At 52.6% G+C, this 15,295-nt stretch overlaps 4 protein-coding genes across 4 annotated transcripts; 2 read left to right on the top strand and 2 right to left on the bottom strand.

The window, feature by feature from the left end:
• Positions 1 to 13: 13 nt before the first annotated feature.
• GT037_010510 (uncharacterized protein) lies at positions 14 to 880 on the bottom strand (the record flags this gene model as incomplete). The annotated part of the gene is made up of 1 exon (XM_038935557.1): positions 14 to 880. One exon carries the CDS (start codon positions 878 to 880, stop codon positions 14 to 16), a length of 867 nt encoding a protein of 288 aa, XP_038781807.1.
• Positions 881 to 1,659: 779 nt separating this feature from the next.
• On the top strand, positions 1,660 to 8,183 carry GT037_010509 (dna binding; the record flags this gene model as incomplete). Its single annotated transcript, XM_038935556.1, has 11 exons — positions 1,660 to 2,551; positions 2,599 to 2,767; positions 2,836 to 2,911; positions 3,122 to 3,265; positions 3,320 to 3,384; positions 3,436 to 3,566; positions 3,617 to 5,073; positions 5,705 to 6,148; positions 6,227 to 6,748; positions 6,799 to 8,082; positions 8,139 to 8,183. Coding segments are annotated over 11 exons (5,229 nt in total), but the record flags the coding sequence as incomplete, so codon positions are not given.
• A 545-nt stretch (positions 8,184 to 8,728) lies between these two features.
• Positions 8,729 to 10,266, bottom strand: GT037_010508 (bar domain containing protein; the record flags this gene model as incomplete). Its single annotated transcript, XM_038935555.1, has 5 exons — positions 8,729 to 9,359; positions 9,414 to 9,694; positions 9,750 to 9,865; positions 9,916 to 10,083; positions 10,140 to 10,266. 5 exons carry the CDS (start codon positions 10,264 to 10,266, stop codon positions 8,729 to 8,731), a joined length of 1,323 nt encoding a protein of 440 aa, XP_038781805.1.
• A 2,516-nt stretch (positions 10,267 to 12,782) lies between these two features.
• On the top strand, positions 12,783 to 14,962 carry GT037_010507 (uncharacterized protein; the record flags this gene model as incomplete). Its single annotated transcript, XM_038935554.1, has 5 exons — positions 12,783 to 13,004; positions 13,104 to 13,273; positions 13,378 to 13,504; positions 13,553 to 13,930; positions 13,979 to 14,962. The coding sequence occupies 5 exons, from the start codon at positions 12,783 to 12,785 to the stop codon at positions 14,960 to 14,962; spliced, it is 1,881 nt and encodes a 626-aa protein (XP_038781804.1).
• Positions 14,963 to 15,295: the final 333 nt, after the last annotated feature.

The raw sequence follows: 15,295 nt of genomic DNA, 5'->3' as shown, positions 1-15,295 counted from the left end.
CCAGAATAAACCCTCACAGCTTCGCTCCGCCTTTACCTTCCCTCATCAACTCTTCGATCGCGATCTCACTCGTCATGAGAATGCATGTATCTCTCAGACTAGGCACGCGATGCCTATGATTGACCTCTTGATAATCCTCACTCGCCAACATATCCCTAAAATGCAGGATGCTAGGATAATGCGCCAGCGCAATCTCATCCCAGTCATCTTTTCCGCCACCCACTTCGCCGTTGGTACCGACACTGCTGTTCGAAGACTTGGTAATAGCTGAACCGTTGACGTGTGTCGCGTTTCCGACAATCTTTGCATTGCCGCCGTGCTTCGAACCGATTGATTTAGCGAATGCGGCACCGTATTTCAGGTATTCTTCTTTCATCCCGGGGTTAAAAGCGAGGAGGTTGAACATTGATACTGCGCCTTTGCCTTCTTTAGCACCGCTGTTGACGAAGGCCTCGATCCATTTATTGAGCTCATCGCTGAGTTCCAGACTTTGGCTCGACTCAGTGGTCTTATTGCTCTTTTTTGTTTGAACTTCAGGCACGGAACTTGGTTCTGGATGTAGAAGCTTGTTGTTCTTCGATGGGAAATCTTGGACCAAATGAGATGGTACACCGGCTGTTACGCTCCAGTGGTGTTGGGCCAGTTTCTCGAGCTCTGACGGAAGGGCATCGGTGCTAGGTAGAATAAGTAGGAGATCCCAATGGATGTTCCTAGCAAGGAGATGTTCGGTCGAAAGCTTAGAAGGAAGAATAATCCAACGTATGACGCGCGAGACTACGAGAGGTGATAGGTTCGTGGACTTGAGTGTTGACAGGAAAGTCAGGACTGGGTTAGGTGTGGTGCTATGGAGAGCAAGTAGGTGAAGCGTACAGAGAGGCATTCTGGTAGCAAATGCGTTTGATCGATTATGCCAGAAGATCAGTCTTGTCGACTTAACAATATTAGATGGTAATCGAGATGTGACAATGGTGTTTGCATGGTTAGGTGATGACGTAAATTGCATCTACTTTACCGAGGCTCAATCGTGAGGAGCTGCGAGGCCTCGGAGACTAAATCCAGCGACAAAGCTTAAAGGCTTCTGTGCGCGACTACTTCACTGGCACATTTAGCATAGCTCTACAGATCTTGAAGCTTGCATATAACAAGGAAAGTTTCCAGAAGCGCGTGCCCCACTGCGGGGCATTGCGCCAGACAGGCGTCGATGAAGGCTATTCAGATGAAGGCTATTCGAATGAAGCCTACTGCTTAGCTAATTGTCGATGATTAAGCACCCAACAAGACTTCGACACTCTTCTATGGATTGTAGAGCTCATGGTTGTTGTTGGTATGCGTACAGTAAGCACTGTAGCCTCGCATGAGCAAGGCGCTTGTGTTTGGGCGGATAAGTCCTTAGCAGCCACCGGTACACATCTGTGACGTACATTCCTGCTAGCTGTGGATCTATAAGCCCACACGATTTCAAAGCCACGGTCGCCTTGTGATTCCAACATATATTGTCACTCCTAGCAATTGGTTTTCTAAAACTCTGCTTCGTCTTCTCAACATAATCACATCAACGCTTCAAATATGCCAAAGCTTTTCATGTAAGTCTGTACGATACCTCATGCAAGCACACGCGGACCACCAACCATACTATGAAGCATTAAGTTTAGCATTTAGATACTAACAGGGTTCAGCACAGGTGCTACCGGCTACATCGGAGGTGATGCCCTCTATGCAGTTGCAAATGCCTACCCAGACCTGGAGATCACTGCACTTGTTCGCAACAGCGACAAAGGAGCCAAGGTTGCCGCACAATATCCCAAGACTCGACTTGTGTACGGTACGCTTGACAGCACCGAGTTACTCACCACCGAGGCTTCAAATGCAGACATTGTTCTTCATTGCGCCGACTGCGATCACGTGGCCGCTGCAAATGCTATCGTTGCTGGACTTGCTCGAAGTGGAAGAAAGACATACCTCATCCACACCTCTGGAACTGGTGTCTTGTCTTTCCCGGACATTGAGAACAACACCTTTGGTATCAAGCGAGAAAAGACCTTTGATGATTGGGACAACATTGGTGAGGTCACTTCAATCCCTGATGTAGCGCTCCACCGCAATGTCGACAAGATCATCCTCGCATCGAACGAGGTATCGGCAGGCAATATCCAGTCCGCTATCGTCTGCCCACCGTGTATCAATGGCCCAGGACGTGGTCCCGACAACCAAAGGAGTGTGCAGGTATATGATATGGCCAAGGTAGCACTGAAGCGTATGAAAGCTTTCGCTGTTGGTGATGGCGACAACATTTGGACTCAGGTCCACGTCCAAGACCTCAGCGACGTCTTCCTGGCACTGGTAACGGCTGCTCTCTCACCAGATGGTGGAAAGGCGACCTGGAACAAGGAAGGGTATTATTTCGCTGAGAGCGGAGAGTTTCGCTGGGGTGATATCAGCAGCAAGATCTCTGAGGTTGCATTCAAGAACAAGCTCATCAACCATGAGGGCGTCGACAAGGTGAGCAAGGAGGAGGCTGACGAGTTGAGGCCAGCGGGCAGCTACCTTTGGGGTGAGTCACTCTATGCTTGGGAATAGAACACATGCTGACATGCTCAGGCACCAACTCTCGCTGCAAGGCCATTCGAGCCAACAAGCTGTTCGGTTGGACCCCTAAACAGAAGAGTGTGTTCGATCTGATGCCAGAGATCCTCGATGCTGAAGCGAAGGCGCTTGGTCGCATTAGGCAACATGCTGAGGAAGCTGCTGAGGGGCGCATCTTGAAGTAGTCGCATACTGGACTAGGTTGGCCGTGTTGAGAAGTTCAGCAGATATCAAGGTATCTGACAAGTTCAGCTATGTATTAGGCAACAAAATGCAACGTGTGATTGTTGAAGTTTGCGCATGCCTGGGCGCTGTATCTAAAGCAAATGTACGTTGTCGATGAAGACAAAGTACAGAGGCCGAACATGCAAAGAATCGTGGTTGATGTAGAGGGGTCGCGGAGGGTATCTTGGCGGCGTCATGTTCCTGAGCTCTTGCGCTTGAGCCACGTTCCTAGCTTGGGCTGACCAACGACGGCGTCGACATGGAAGAGCGAGCACCACGACGACTCTAATAATCTACAGTCACAAGTGTATAGTGGCTTACAGGCAATTCCTTCGCGACCATGGATATCATACAAGCCGTCTCCGGCTACATCACCAAGATGGTGTCGGTCGGGGACACCGCTGCGACAGGCACCTCCGCGGCCAAGATGAAGATCCTCTTACTCGACAACGAGACTGTGGGTTTGTCTCCTCTACCAGGTGCTCCTACACACGATGCTGACAGATGCAAGGTGCCTATTGTTTCCACGGCGACGACACAATCCGCCCTCCTCAACCATGAAGTCTACCTTACTGAGTACTGCGCCCTCACAATGCACCATGCGATGCACGGCTAACACGTCGGTAGCCGTATCGACAACCCAAAGCGGGAGAAGATGCGCCATCTTCGCTGCCTATGCTTTGTGCGACCGTCCCCAGAGTCTATACAGAGCCTGATAGAGGAGCTGCGAGAGCCCAAGTATGGCGAATACAACATCTGTACGCGCTTAGAGCAACGCAAAGCCACCAACGGTTGCTGACACGTACAGACTTCAGCAACATAATAAAAAAGTCCTCGCTGGAACGCCTCGCCGAAGCAGACGACCACGAAGTCGTACGCGCCATCCAAGAATACTTCGCCGATTTCCTCGTCATAAATCCCGACCTCATGTCCCTCAACCTCGGCTTCCCGGATCATAGGATATGGAGCACAAGCCCGGACTCATGGAATCAGGACGCACTACACAGGTCAACAGAGGCAGTCATGGCGCTGCTTCTGTCGCTGAAGAAGAAGCCTTTGATAAGATATCAGAAGAACAGTCTGCTTGTGAAGAAGCTGGCGACCGAGGTCCGATACCACATGACACAGGAAGAGCAGCTCTTTGATTTCCGCAAGACTGATACTCCGCCCATCCTTTTGATCGTAGACCGAAGAGACGATCCCGTTACCCCGCTATTAACGCAATGGACATATCAGGCTATGGTTCACGAGCTACTCGGAATACACAACGGACGCGTGGATCTACGTGATGTGCCGGAAATACGTCCCGAGCTCAAAGAAATTGTGTTATCGCAAGATCAGGATCCCTTCTTCAAGAAGAACATGTATCTCAACTTTGGTGACCTAGGACAAAACGCAAAAGAGTACGTCGAACAGTTTGCATCAAAACAGCAGGGATCGCAAAAGCTCGACTCAATTGCCGATATGAAGCGCTTCATCGAAGACTTTCCCGAGTTCCGTAAGCTCTCCGGCAATGTCACCAAACATGTTACACTCGTTGGTGAGCTGAGCAGACGAGTTGGAGAAGAGAGTCTGCTGGACATCAGTGAGCTCGAACAAAGTCTAGCATGTACAGACAATCACAACAACGACGTCAAGTCGCTACAAAAGATCATCCAGGACCCCAGGGTTCCGGCAAACAACAAGCTTCGCCTCGTTGCCATTTACGCGTTACGCTACTCAAAGGCGTCTTCGAATTCGACAGCCATGCTCCTAGACTTGCTCGCCGTTGCGGGCGGACTGTCGCGGCATCGCATCAATCTTATCACAAAGCTACTGACCTACCATGACTCGCTACAAGCGACTACGGCAGCAGGTGGGGTACCGGACCTGTTCCAGCCTGGATCCTTTTTCGGGGGTGCCCGAGATCGACTCAAGGGCCTGAAGGGTGTTGAGAACGTCTACACACAGCACTCGCCTCGCTTAGAAGCTACGTTGCAAGACATGATCAAGGGTCGCTTGAGCCAGCAGCTGTACCCCTTCGTAGAAGGTGGCGGCTCGACCAAAGATAAGCCGCAGGATATAATCGTCTTCATGGTCGGCGGCGCGACATACGAGGAAGCCAAGATGGTTGCGCAAGTCAATGCAAGTTCGCCTGGTATTCGCGTTGTGCTCGGTGGTACGACCGTGCATAACAGCACCTCCTTCTTGGAGGAAGTCGAAGATGCCGTCGACTCGTGGCCCGAGCCTCCCGCTACATCAGCTGCGGCTCGCTTGAAGAGGGAAGTAGGTAGATAGCTGATGTAGTCTTGCGCAAGTACAGTCAAGGTCCTGGAGTTGGGCGTCGAAGCGAGTGGCATGATATGCAGTTTCAGGCAATACAGGTCGATAGGCTTCCCATGTGAATACAACCAATATCCCAATATTGTTCGTCAGCCAAGTACGCAATGAGTGCAGCAAAGTGCATGCCCCGCGCTAAGGGTCGAGATGCATCCCACCAAGGCCCACATCATTCGTTTCAAGCCGGCCCTGGATAGCAGCGCTGACCTATGGCCCGTAGTCAATAAATCAGTTGTTGGGCGGTACCTGCATGACTCCGAAGGCGGCGAAAAGTCTGCTAATCTGCTCAGAGCCAAGAAGACGCGACAAGGCTGAACACGTGCATCATCACCAGCTGGTGTTATAGGCAACACGGTTCCCTTACGGGCCGACATCCGATCGCTCTCTCCACCATCAGCCTCAGCCACCTTCCCAACATCACCCACATATGGCGCGAAAATGAGGATTGCGAGACATGCCAGAACAAGGACAGGTCTTGCAGTCTCGAGTGGTCCGCCGGAGAAATCCACGCCCCATCAACAGCTGCGTTGAATGTCGAACCCGGAAGTCGCGATGTTCCAAAACCCATCCTTGCCAGAACTGCACAGCCTTCGGACGCGAGTGCGTCTTTATTACCGTTCCTGAGAGCGCTGCACGCAAGAAAGAAAGGGAGCAGCGAGAGCGCGCGCAGAGCAAGAGCGGCACTGGTGTTACCATCCCGGACTGGACCAAGAATCTCCCCGTGCGCACACAGAGTAGTGCGAGTGTACATGATGGATACGACAATGCGGGATCTGTTGACACCACGACGCCTGGCACGCCGCCACGAGATTACGAGTGGGAAGCCTATCAGCAAGATGTTGAGCCCGAAACGGATGCTTGGGAGAGACTGCCCGCAGAGCCTGAAGAGACGCAGGACGACGTGTATGAGGACGAGAACGACGACGAAGATCAGATCGCAACTGATCTCACGATTCGAATCGGGAGGATGATCATTTGTGAAAACGTCACTGGATTTTTCCGCCCCCAATACGCCGAAGAGGTACTTTCTGCCCTGTCCATGTGCTTTATCTCGCATTTGCATTGCCTTTCCATGACCGCAGACTGAAACGTTGTGTAGCTCGGCAAGCTTCTGTCTGAGAGCTTCACGCCTTCTTCATCAGTCACGGGCCAAAGAGCGACACAGTCATCTGCGCTTCTATCAGCAGAGCAGATGCCATCGCTTGCGCCGTCGCTGAATCTGTTGCTAGGTGGTTCGCTGCCTATACATCAGAATAACGAAGTTGAGGCGCCACAACTGCCCACCAAGATGGAGGCCGAGGGGCTACTACAGCGGTACACGGAAGCCGTCAGCCCGCTTGCGCACGTGTTGCATCTTCCGTCGTTCAAGCGCATGTTTGATCGCTTTTGGATGAACCTTGAGATTGGGAACCCTAACCAGAATTCCTGTACTGCTTTGATACTGGCAGTATGTATGGCTGCCGCTGCTTCTGTCTCACCGTTACAAGCCAAGTCGCAGTTTGGGATTACGAAAGAGGATCTTTTCCTGCGCCTACAAAAAGCTACGGAGCGGGCATTGCTTCGCGCTAATTGGGCGAAGACATCTAACATACGGACTTTGCAAGCTTTGACAATCTACCTGGTACGATATCGAACCATCCTGAACGTACTCTTGAATACTAACACATGCAGATACCCCTCTGCCGGGCGCAAATATCGCGGGCTACTTCTGTTGTAGTTGGCGCATTGGTCCGCCTGGCACAATGCATAGGCATACACCGTATGAGCCACAGCTCGGCCAATAGTCTAACACCACTGCAACGACATGTTCGGTCGCTCCTGTGGTATCAGATCTGTTTCTTGGACTTCAAGACAGCAGAAGCGCAAGGACCCCATCCTTCAATCCGGTCAGATGACTTTGACATTGCCCTTCCGTTGAACGTAGATGACGACGTCTTTGAGTTTGGCAGCCCGAAGTGGCAGCAAAACCCAACCTCCACTACCGGTTGGTCAGACGTCACATTGTCGTTGATACGCTACGAGTGCAACGAGATACACCGTCTCATATTCCGCGGCAGGATTGAGATGGATCGCAAACACATTACCCTCCATGACCTCCGCGCCCGCGTAGAAGCCAAGAAACGCCAGATCCAGAGTAAATACCTCCAATATCTGGATGCCAACGCGCCTATTCAACGATACGCAGGCCTAGTTGCGACACTCCTGATGTCCCGTTGTGACTCCATGCTCCTATACCGCCACCTTCCACAAACCTCCTTGCAACCCCGTTCAGAATCCGAGAACCGCCTTCGTGACGTCCTCCTTACCGCAGCCCTCACCACACTTGAAATCGGTGCAACACTAGACACACTGCCCTCTCTCTCCTCCTGGGCTTGGTACTCGACCACCTACCAGCAATATCACGCGGTCCTGCTTCTCCTCACCGAACTCTACCGTACACCCGATCTGCCCCGGAAAGAGCGCATGGCGACCATCATCGACCACATCTTTGGCCACTGCTATGGCGTCGGTGTAAGAGAACGTTGCTCAGATCTCCTCTTCACTGTAAAAGAGAACCTAGAAGCCTTTTATGTAATGAAGGGTTTCAACAAGAAAAGGCAGCAGGTTGCTCCCCAACAGCATCCCACACTTCAACCGTTGCCCTCCTTTGGTGGCTCGGTGACTAGTCCTGGATTCGGTGCGCAGCAGACGCCGAATAATAATATTCACAGTCAATTGCAGAGGACGCCCACAACGGGCACACTAGATGGGTTGAATGTGGATTTCGATAGTATACTTGGTAGCCTGAATGGTGGTGGTGGTGGCGGCGGCGGTGGCTCGGACCAGGACTTTGATGTTTGGGGCGGAATGAACGGTGGTGCTGGTCAGGATACGGGTGCTATTTTTGTGCCGGTGGATACTGGGCATCATGGCGAATTTGGAACTACGAGTCCGAATGGGGGGCTACAGCAATGGGTGAGTGAATATTTTCGTCTGGTGATGGAAAGTTGATTGTGCTAATGCCCATGTAGGAAAATTGGAATTTCCCACCTCAACAGGCGAAATACGAACAATGATGGAGCGTGTACGAGACACGGAGTACGATAGTGTTTACGAAAGGCCCGCAATTCTTGAGCGGCCGAGGTATGGATAACCGGCCTTGACTTGTTGAGTAATAGACACGAATTGCTTTACTTTTTTTTTGGAAAATCGCTTTCGTATCGATGTTTCACCCACAGCTGGCATCCATCGAATGTATACATTGGGAATTCACTCAATCGCTACAGTTGTGTAAAAGAGGTAGATTTAGAGGTAGAGGCCTAGCATGAATGCTACAGTTGAACTTGTTTCGTGCATAACAGGTGCTCGCTGAGAAATGCTCCACCCAACCCCAAGAACGCCGCGGCACTGATATTCAATGAACCCGCAAATGTAACGCCGCATACGCCAGACCGCACTGCGGTCGATAACGCAGACCCAGTTTTCTGCCAAGTGAGTCCTGAACAACATGTCGACGCGTCTCATATCAGTATTACCAACTAGCAACTCTGATAGAGGAAGACATGGGCTCTACGAACAGACTTGTTAGCCAAGAAGAAGATGGAATGAAGATGAAAGCGGGCTAGTAGCGTGCTACTTGAGATTCACTCAACGCACTTCGCTTCATTGGTGGTGGAGGTGGCGGTGGCTTCTTCGCCCTTGATGGAGGTGGTGGCGGAGGTGCCTTCTTGCCATTGCTTCCCTGTCCCTGCTCGCTCGCTGTCCAGCTCGCTGCCCGCGACATGTTGCCACCGCGTCCACTACCTACAGATGACGACGTATCGGGACTGGGCGGCGATCGATCACGCCTGTACCCATTGCCGTTAGATCGCTCATAATCGTCCTCGTAGTCATCAGCAAAGGTGTTCTGTTGGCTGGCACTAGCCTGGCGGACTGGGCGGAGGTTGGTACGGCCGGAAGATATGACAGAGGAATCGGTGGGGACGCGGGACAGTCGGCGGGCAGGGGAGTCGTCTCGGTAGCCATTGGCGTTATCGTAGGTCGAGGTTCGGCTAAGAGAGGGGCGTAGAGAGTAGCCACCTGGCGACTGCTCAGGGCCAGGCGAACGGCTGCGCGTGGACGTAAGCTTGGGAATAGTCATACGAGGGACTTCGGGCTCGGGTTCTTCTTCGACCGGGTTGAAGCGCTCTGCATAGCCGTGTGCAGTGTTGGATCGGGAGCGCGCGGGACGGCTAGGAATAGCCCTGGTGTCTCTGTGTCATGCGTCAGCAATGTACTAGGTCTTACGCTGATGGAGAAGTCCTCACCGAACCGGCCACTCCCGCTTGACGTTGAGGAGGATCTCACGACAGCGGTCGTAGTAACTGAGCTCTGCCTCGAGGAAAGCGGTCAGGTCCTGGACCATGTCGACTTCTGACTCCTTGATGTCCTGCATCCTCCTGAAGACCTCTTCGCTGGTCTCCTCGTATTTGGCCTTTTGGGCGCGTAGTTCCTCCTCCATGCGGAAGTCTTCCTTCTTCGTCTTCTGCATCTTGGCTAGAGAGGTATCGTAAGCCAGACGACGCGTCTCGAGCTTCTTGCGGGTGGACTGAGGCCAATTAGCTTCAATGGTCACGATCATGTTCATGCAGCTGCTGTCCTACCTGATACTCTTTCATTTGGATCAAAGACCGCTCAAGACCCTCGAGCCATGATGACGTAGCACTTGCGATATACGTCTCCTGTACTCGCGCCAGACGTTCGTTGGCACGTCCCAGTGCTGCTGGTAGTTAGTGGGGTGTACATGAGCCGATTGATCGCAAGACGCACATGATAAGCAATTGCCAAATTCCGAGTCGGGCTCGAAGTCCTCGCCGTGGGTGACCATGGACGAGCCCAAGTGGCCACCTGGAAGCTGCTTCTCCTTGTCGGCGCCCTCTGCGCGCTTGGATAGCGATTTAACATAGACAGCCATGGCGGCCTGCATCTTGTCCATACCTACAGACGTTGTCAGCGTGCGAGACAGGAGCTGCAGGGCTCGGGTTCGTGCATACCCTCATGACGCAGGTTCATTTCTACCTCGAGCGCCTTGAACTCGTCGGAGAGCCCAGTGCGGGCCTCTGCGCCCATCTTCTCGTTGGTCCATTGCTTCAAGCGATCGAATTTCTTGGTGACATTCATGACTGCGGCCGTGTGTGAGGGAACGCAGTAAGGAAGCGTGGTACAAGCAGAGTGACGAGGGGGGCTGCGGCGTGCGTAATAAGATATGGGCCGTGTGCAGGGTATAGCTATCGATACGGGCCAGGGAGGCAGGCGCGGGACGATCAACACCCAGCGAAAGACACGGAGAAAGGGAAGCAGAGAAGAAAGGAGGAGGCAGATTCGCCGCGGGCAAGAACAATAGTTGAAGTCAGGAGAGTAGGTTTCGCAATAGTGGGCGACCTACGGCAGAAGTTGAGAGCCAACGCGTGTCAATATCGCAGGCTAAGCAGGCGCGACCCTGACCCATTATTCCAGAAACCACAGACGGGCTAGGTGTCTCCAACGGTGATCAGCGTCGCCCAAAGACGCGGCCCAGCCAGTCCTGACATGGGCGGGACGACTGTCGCTATTCCGGGGTTTGCCGCCCTAAGGCCTTTCCGCCGGCGCTCCGTCTACTCACCACAGCCAACCCACCCACTATCGCCCTCTGTAGGCATGCCCTCCGTTTCACCCGCCCTGCCACACATTACATCCAACTTGCTACCGCAGACCGTCCCCCTCGTTCTATTCTTGGCACAGTCCATGTCATGGTTTGCGCAAGCAAGCGCAACATGATGGATGTGCAGTTTCACCGTCGCCACCCGTACCAATGAAGCGTCCCTCTTAGCTGCTCTCTGTCCTCTGCACAAGTCACCGAGCAAATCACCGGCATCAGCAGTAGGCTCCTACTCGGTTTGTCTCCCTATCGCGCGCCGCCATGGGATTTTCATGGACCTACAGAAGCGCATGTTGGTAGTCTAGTGCGCCTTCCAGACTCATCAATATGCAGCCAGGAACAACGCGAACTCCAATCTCCTTCCCTCATCAGGTCAAGCGGTCTTGTCTTGCAGCGCAATATATCACCTGGCTCCTGCAATCGCCGCGACAGAGCTGAAAAGCCTGCCTCTATATCGTTGAACAGCCTTGGCATATGCGGTCAATGTAGTCGCTATCTTGCCTCGATCGACCCATGGCGAATACACACTCCATCAAAGTCCCAGCGTATACCCACATTGCCTTGCTTTCCTCGATTCCTTTTGTATAAGTTGCGACCATGATCGGAGAAAAAGGAGAATATTAAGATGATCCAATACTGGCTCTGACATCATCGTCTACCTGCTCGCTCAGCAGTGCATAGTGCCGCACGTGACCTGGTAAGCGCCATCTCTTCTGCTTGGATGGAACACCAACCTCAATTTCGCGTCTCTCCTCAGCCAAGTCAACACCACATCACCTGCGCTTTCACGTTCCTTTGTAGCAAGTTTCATGAGTCTTTTCTGGCGCATCTTTGAAACGGCCTCTTTTTCTTCGTCCCACGAAGTCTCTCTCTCACTCGATCCTACATAATCGGAAATAGTTTCTTTCTGATTACGACACGCGCTTGCGCAATATTCTCATTGCTAAGGCAGATGTTGTCATCATGTATGCGACAGGGAGTGGGCAGATGTGCGCTGCAACTTCAGGATTGCGCGGGCTAGTTCCAAGTTCCGACTAGAAGCCCGACGCATATGTGCACACCTGCAGCCAACACTGATCCATTTAAGCACCCGGAGAAACACCCTCTTCGGCAGGCTCACTCTAGAACATCATTTCTCAATGTTTCGCTTCATGCCGCTCATGCGGATTATGAAGATGTCAAGAGAAGGACCCAATCAGTAGAGATTCATGTGCCATTACAAGCATTACCAACATACCTGCGCAGGATTCCACGCTCTTGTTGCGATTTGCCTATGTGGAGTTGTAAAGCGTTTTCCGCATGACTGATGGTCTCGAGGGTTCACCTGCCCGATCAGCAAGACGGCCCTAAACATGAACACTAACGTGCATCGATGCGCTATACAAGCAACGGAGGCCTACGATATACACAATCCCATCAGGACAATCGCGTCCCCACGTTTGATTGTACAGTCCGGGATGGAAAAGGTTTGCGAAATGATACAGGGCGCAAGGCTGATCTCAATGGATACAAGGTACGCTCAAGCTACCATTACTTCGTATCGTGGAACTCTTGAACCTCGGCAGACCGTGTCCACAAGGCCGACCTCGATAAAGCAGGTTCTGGGATAACGGATGAAGAGCGACGGTAAAATTGATAGCTTTCCTTTCGCTCTTGTTTCGCCCTATGCGAATCGAAACACAATTGCAGCACTACGCGAACATCAGGTCTATAGACAAACGATACTCTCAGAATACAAAGTTTGCCCTGACTGCACCACTCCTTTCTCGTTGCTGTCTACCCGACCCTCGCTTTACCAAACAAAGGCGCTCTGGGTGGCCATTCTCATTGTCCTGATTACCCCAAAGTTACAGGGATCCATATAGTCGATCTCTGTGCTAGCGAAAGTAGCATTACCTCATGCCTGCCTAACCGTGCTCTGTTCGTAGTTCTCTCCTCGTCCCGCGACTGCAGCCGCAATTACAACCACCAACATCAACCCCCCAAAACAACCGCAACCATGGCCGACTCGGACTCGTCTCTGTCTTCTGCGCCCCCGACTGACGATGAGATGGAGCTTGAAGTCCCAGAGGCTGCTGCTGCGAAGCCCGCACCTCAGAAAAAGAAGAAGAACGGCACAATCCTGACCTTTTTCAACAAACGTTCGCCCTCGCCGCCTCCAAGAAAACGGGCGCCGTCCCCGCCACATGAGCCTGTACCAGAGGACAACCCAGACATTGCTGTACGTATTGGACGCGTCCGTCGCGTCGTGACGCGCTGCATTGCGTCGCAGTCGCGCCCGACTCGCCCGCTCAGGCGTCGCTAATGCCATGTGCCATAGTTCATCGTAATGTTCCGGTCACGTTTCAACGAAGCATTTCCTCGCGGTTCCCCTTCTGTAGGGCCTCAGGACATCGAGCAGGGTGTCGCGGAAGACACACCGTCCGCCGACGTCGAAGGCTTACTATGCGCCTTGCTCGGCCTCGTCCTCAATCGCAAGAAACCTGTCGAGTCAGTCTGACCCCTTCGCTCTTCACAAACACCCGTTCTGCGGTCGCGTGGGCGTCACACAGTAGATGGAGTATTGCTCAAGCTGACACGTGTGTGTTCTACAGGAAGGGTCATTACGGTCGCGCTCTCGAGGAAGCCATCCAAACCCAAAAACCACAATGGCCCACCAAATGGACCGGCAATCCCCTCAGCGGCGGTCGCAATTTCAACACAATGACGGCAGTAGAACGAGTAAGTAGTCATATATCCTGATACCATCAAATGCTTACCGTCGCATAGATCACCCTCCTCCACTCACTCTGCCTTTGGAGCCTCAATCAAAACGAGCAAGTCAAGGCCATGATCAACAATGCATACAAGTCTCGCACTACCAAGGATAAGCAAGATACCAACATCCCGTTATCGGTGCAAGCATGGGGCCGTGACGGTGACAAGCGTCGATACTATCTAGTCGAAGGACAAAACGATACCCACTTTCGCATCTACCGCGAGAGCGACCCGAGCCGCAAGAACGTACAATGGATAAGTGTCGCCGGCTCCATCGATGAGTTGAAGGCGCTTGCGACAAAGCTGGAGGAAGTAGATGGGCACAAAGAGGCTAAGGCACTTGGCGAGCGTATGCTTAACGCCGTGCCACGATTCGAGGCCTCAGAAAATGTACGCCTCGTCCATTCTACAAGTCATCTTATGCTAACAGTCATTTAGAAACGTAAGCGACGAGAGTACACACGCCAGCGCAAAGATGCCTTCACCCGCCCAGAACCTGGTTTCTCCCTATATGAAGGCCGCACCCGTGGCAAGCGCCAACGATACACGTTTGACGAGGACAACGACTTCGATTCAGACAACACCTCCGTACGCCGATCAGGGCGACAGTCGGGCCGCGACACACCCGCTGCACCTTCTGGTCCTACTGTCACCGCCAGTGGTCGACAGGTCCGATCTCGAGCAACAGGTTTATATGGCGAAACATTGCTCAGTGGACAAGTTGCAGACCACGCATCGCCTGCGACTGGCGACTATGTCCGATCTGATGTGTCGGAAGAACCATATTTAGGCCATGGCCGATCGACTCGCGCCGCCAACAGAGGTACCACAAATGGTCGTTCATTCAACCGAACAGTAGATTCGGAAGACGAGGAGGACGCGACGTCTTGGGATGGTGGAGATGACGATGAAGAGGAACCAGATCAGATGGATCTTGACGACGACGACGACGACGAAGATGATGCCGCGGAGGAATCGGAAGAGGAGGAAGAACCACACAGCCTTATGGTCACTCTACGCTACCGGAAAGGTGCATCTGAAGGTGCTCCTGCTTACGAAGAAGATGCGCCCATGACAAATGGGGTGGATCGCGATTCTATTGCTGCGACAGTCGCGTCGTCGACCGGCACCAGCGCACCAAAACAGCCTGAGCCTGCGCCCGCGCAGGAAGTACCCGCTCCCGCGCCTGCATCTGCAGGTACTATGAACGGAATCTATACTCCAGTTGTCCCAGTCGCACAGCAACAACAGACTTCTACTGGCAACCCAGAAGCGCTGCCCAAGCTCGATGGAGTTTTCTCTGCACCAACTCCCCCTGAAGAAGCACCAAAGTCCCAGGCGCCAGTGGAGGCTCCAGCTAGCACATTCGAGGCTCAACAACCACATCAGTCTGCACCTACTCCTACTATCAACGGGCAGTAAATGTGTATGCGTACCTCCAAATGCCGCTTGACTCCATGTTGTCTTGAGGATCCATGTTTAACCATCTTCACCTTCTTGCTATCTACTTTCCTGTCATAACTAGAGAACGACAGATACCCATGGCGTTTTTCTCGATCTCTGCCCTCATTCTGTTGTGGGATAAATGCATCATCCATCGACTTAGCGGTGTATTACGCGGTGTGCTATTGACGAATAGACCGCCTTGCTGGCTAGAATATCTAGATGAGTCGGTGCAATTAATACGACTTACCTCGTTGAAGTGAGCATCAATGATGGCCAGTGTCTTGTGTTGTCTGGTAGTGTACGCACATC

This window comes from Alternaria burnsii, assembly GCF_013036055.1.
Source record: "Alternaria burnsii strain CBS107.38 chromosome Unknown 756, whole genome shotgun sequence".
Lineage (NCBI taxonomy): Eukaryota > Fungi > Ascomycota > Dothideomycetes > Pleosporales > Pleosporaceae > Alternaria > Alternaria burnsii.
The sequence above is the reverse complement of the archived record's forward strand: the minus strand, read 5'-3'. Positions and strand labels throughout refer to the sequence as shown.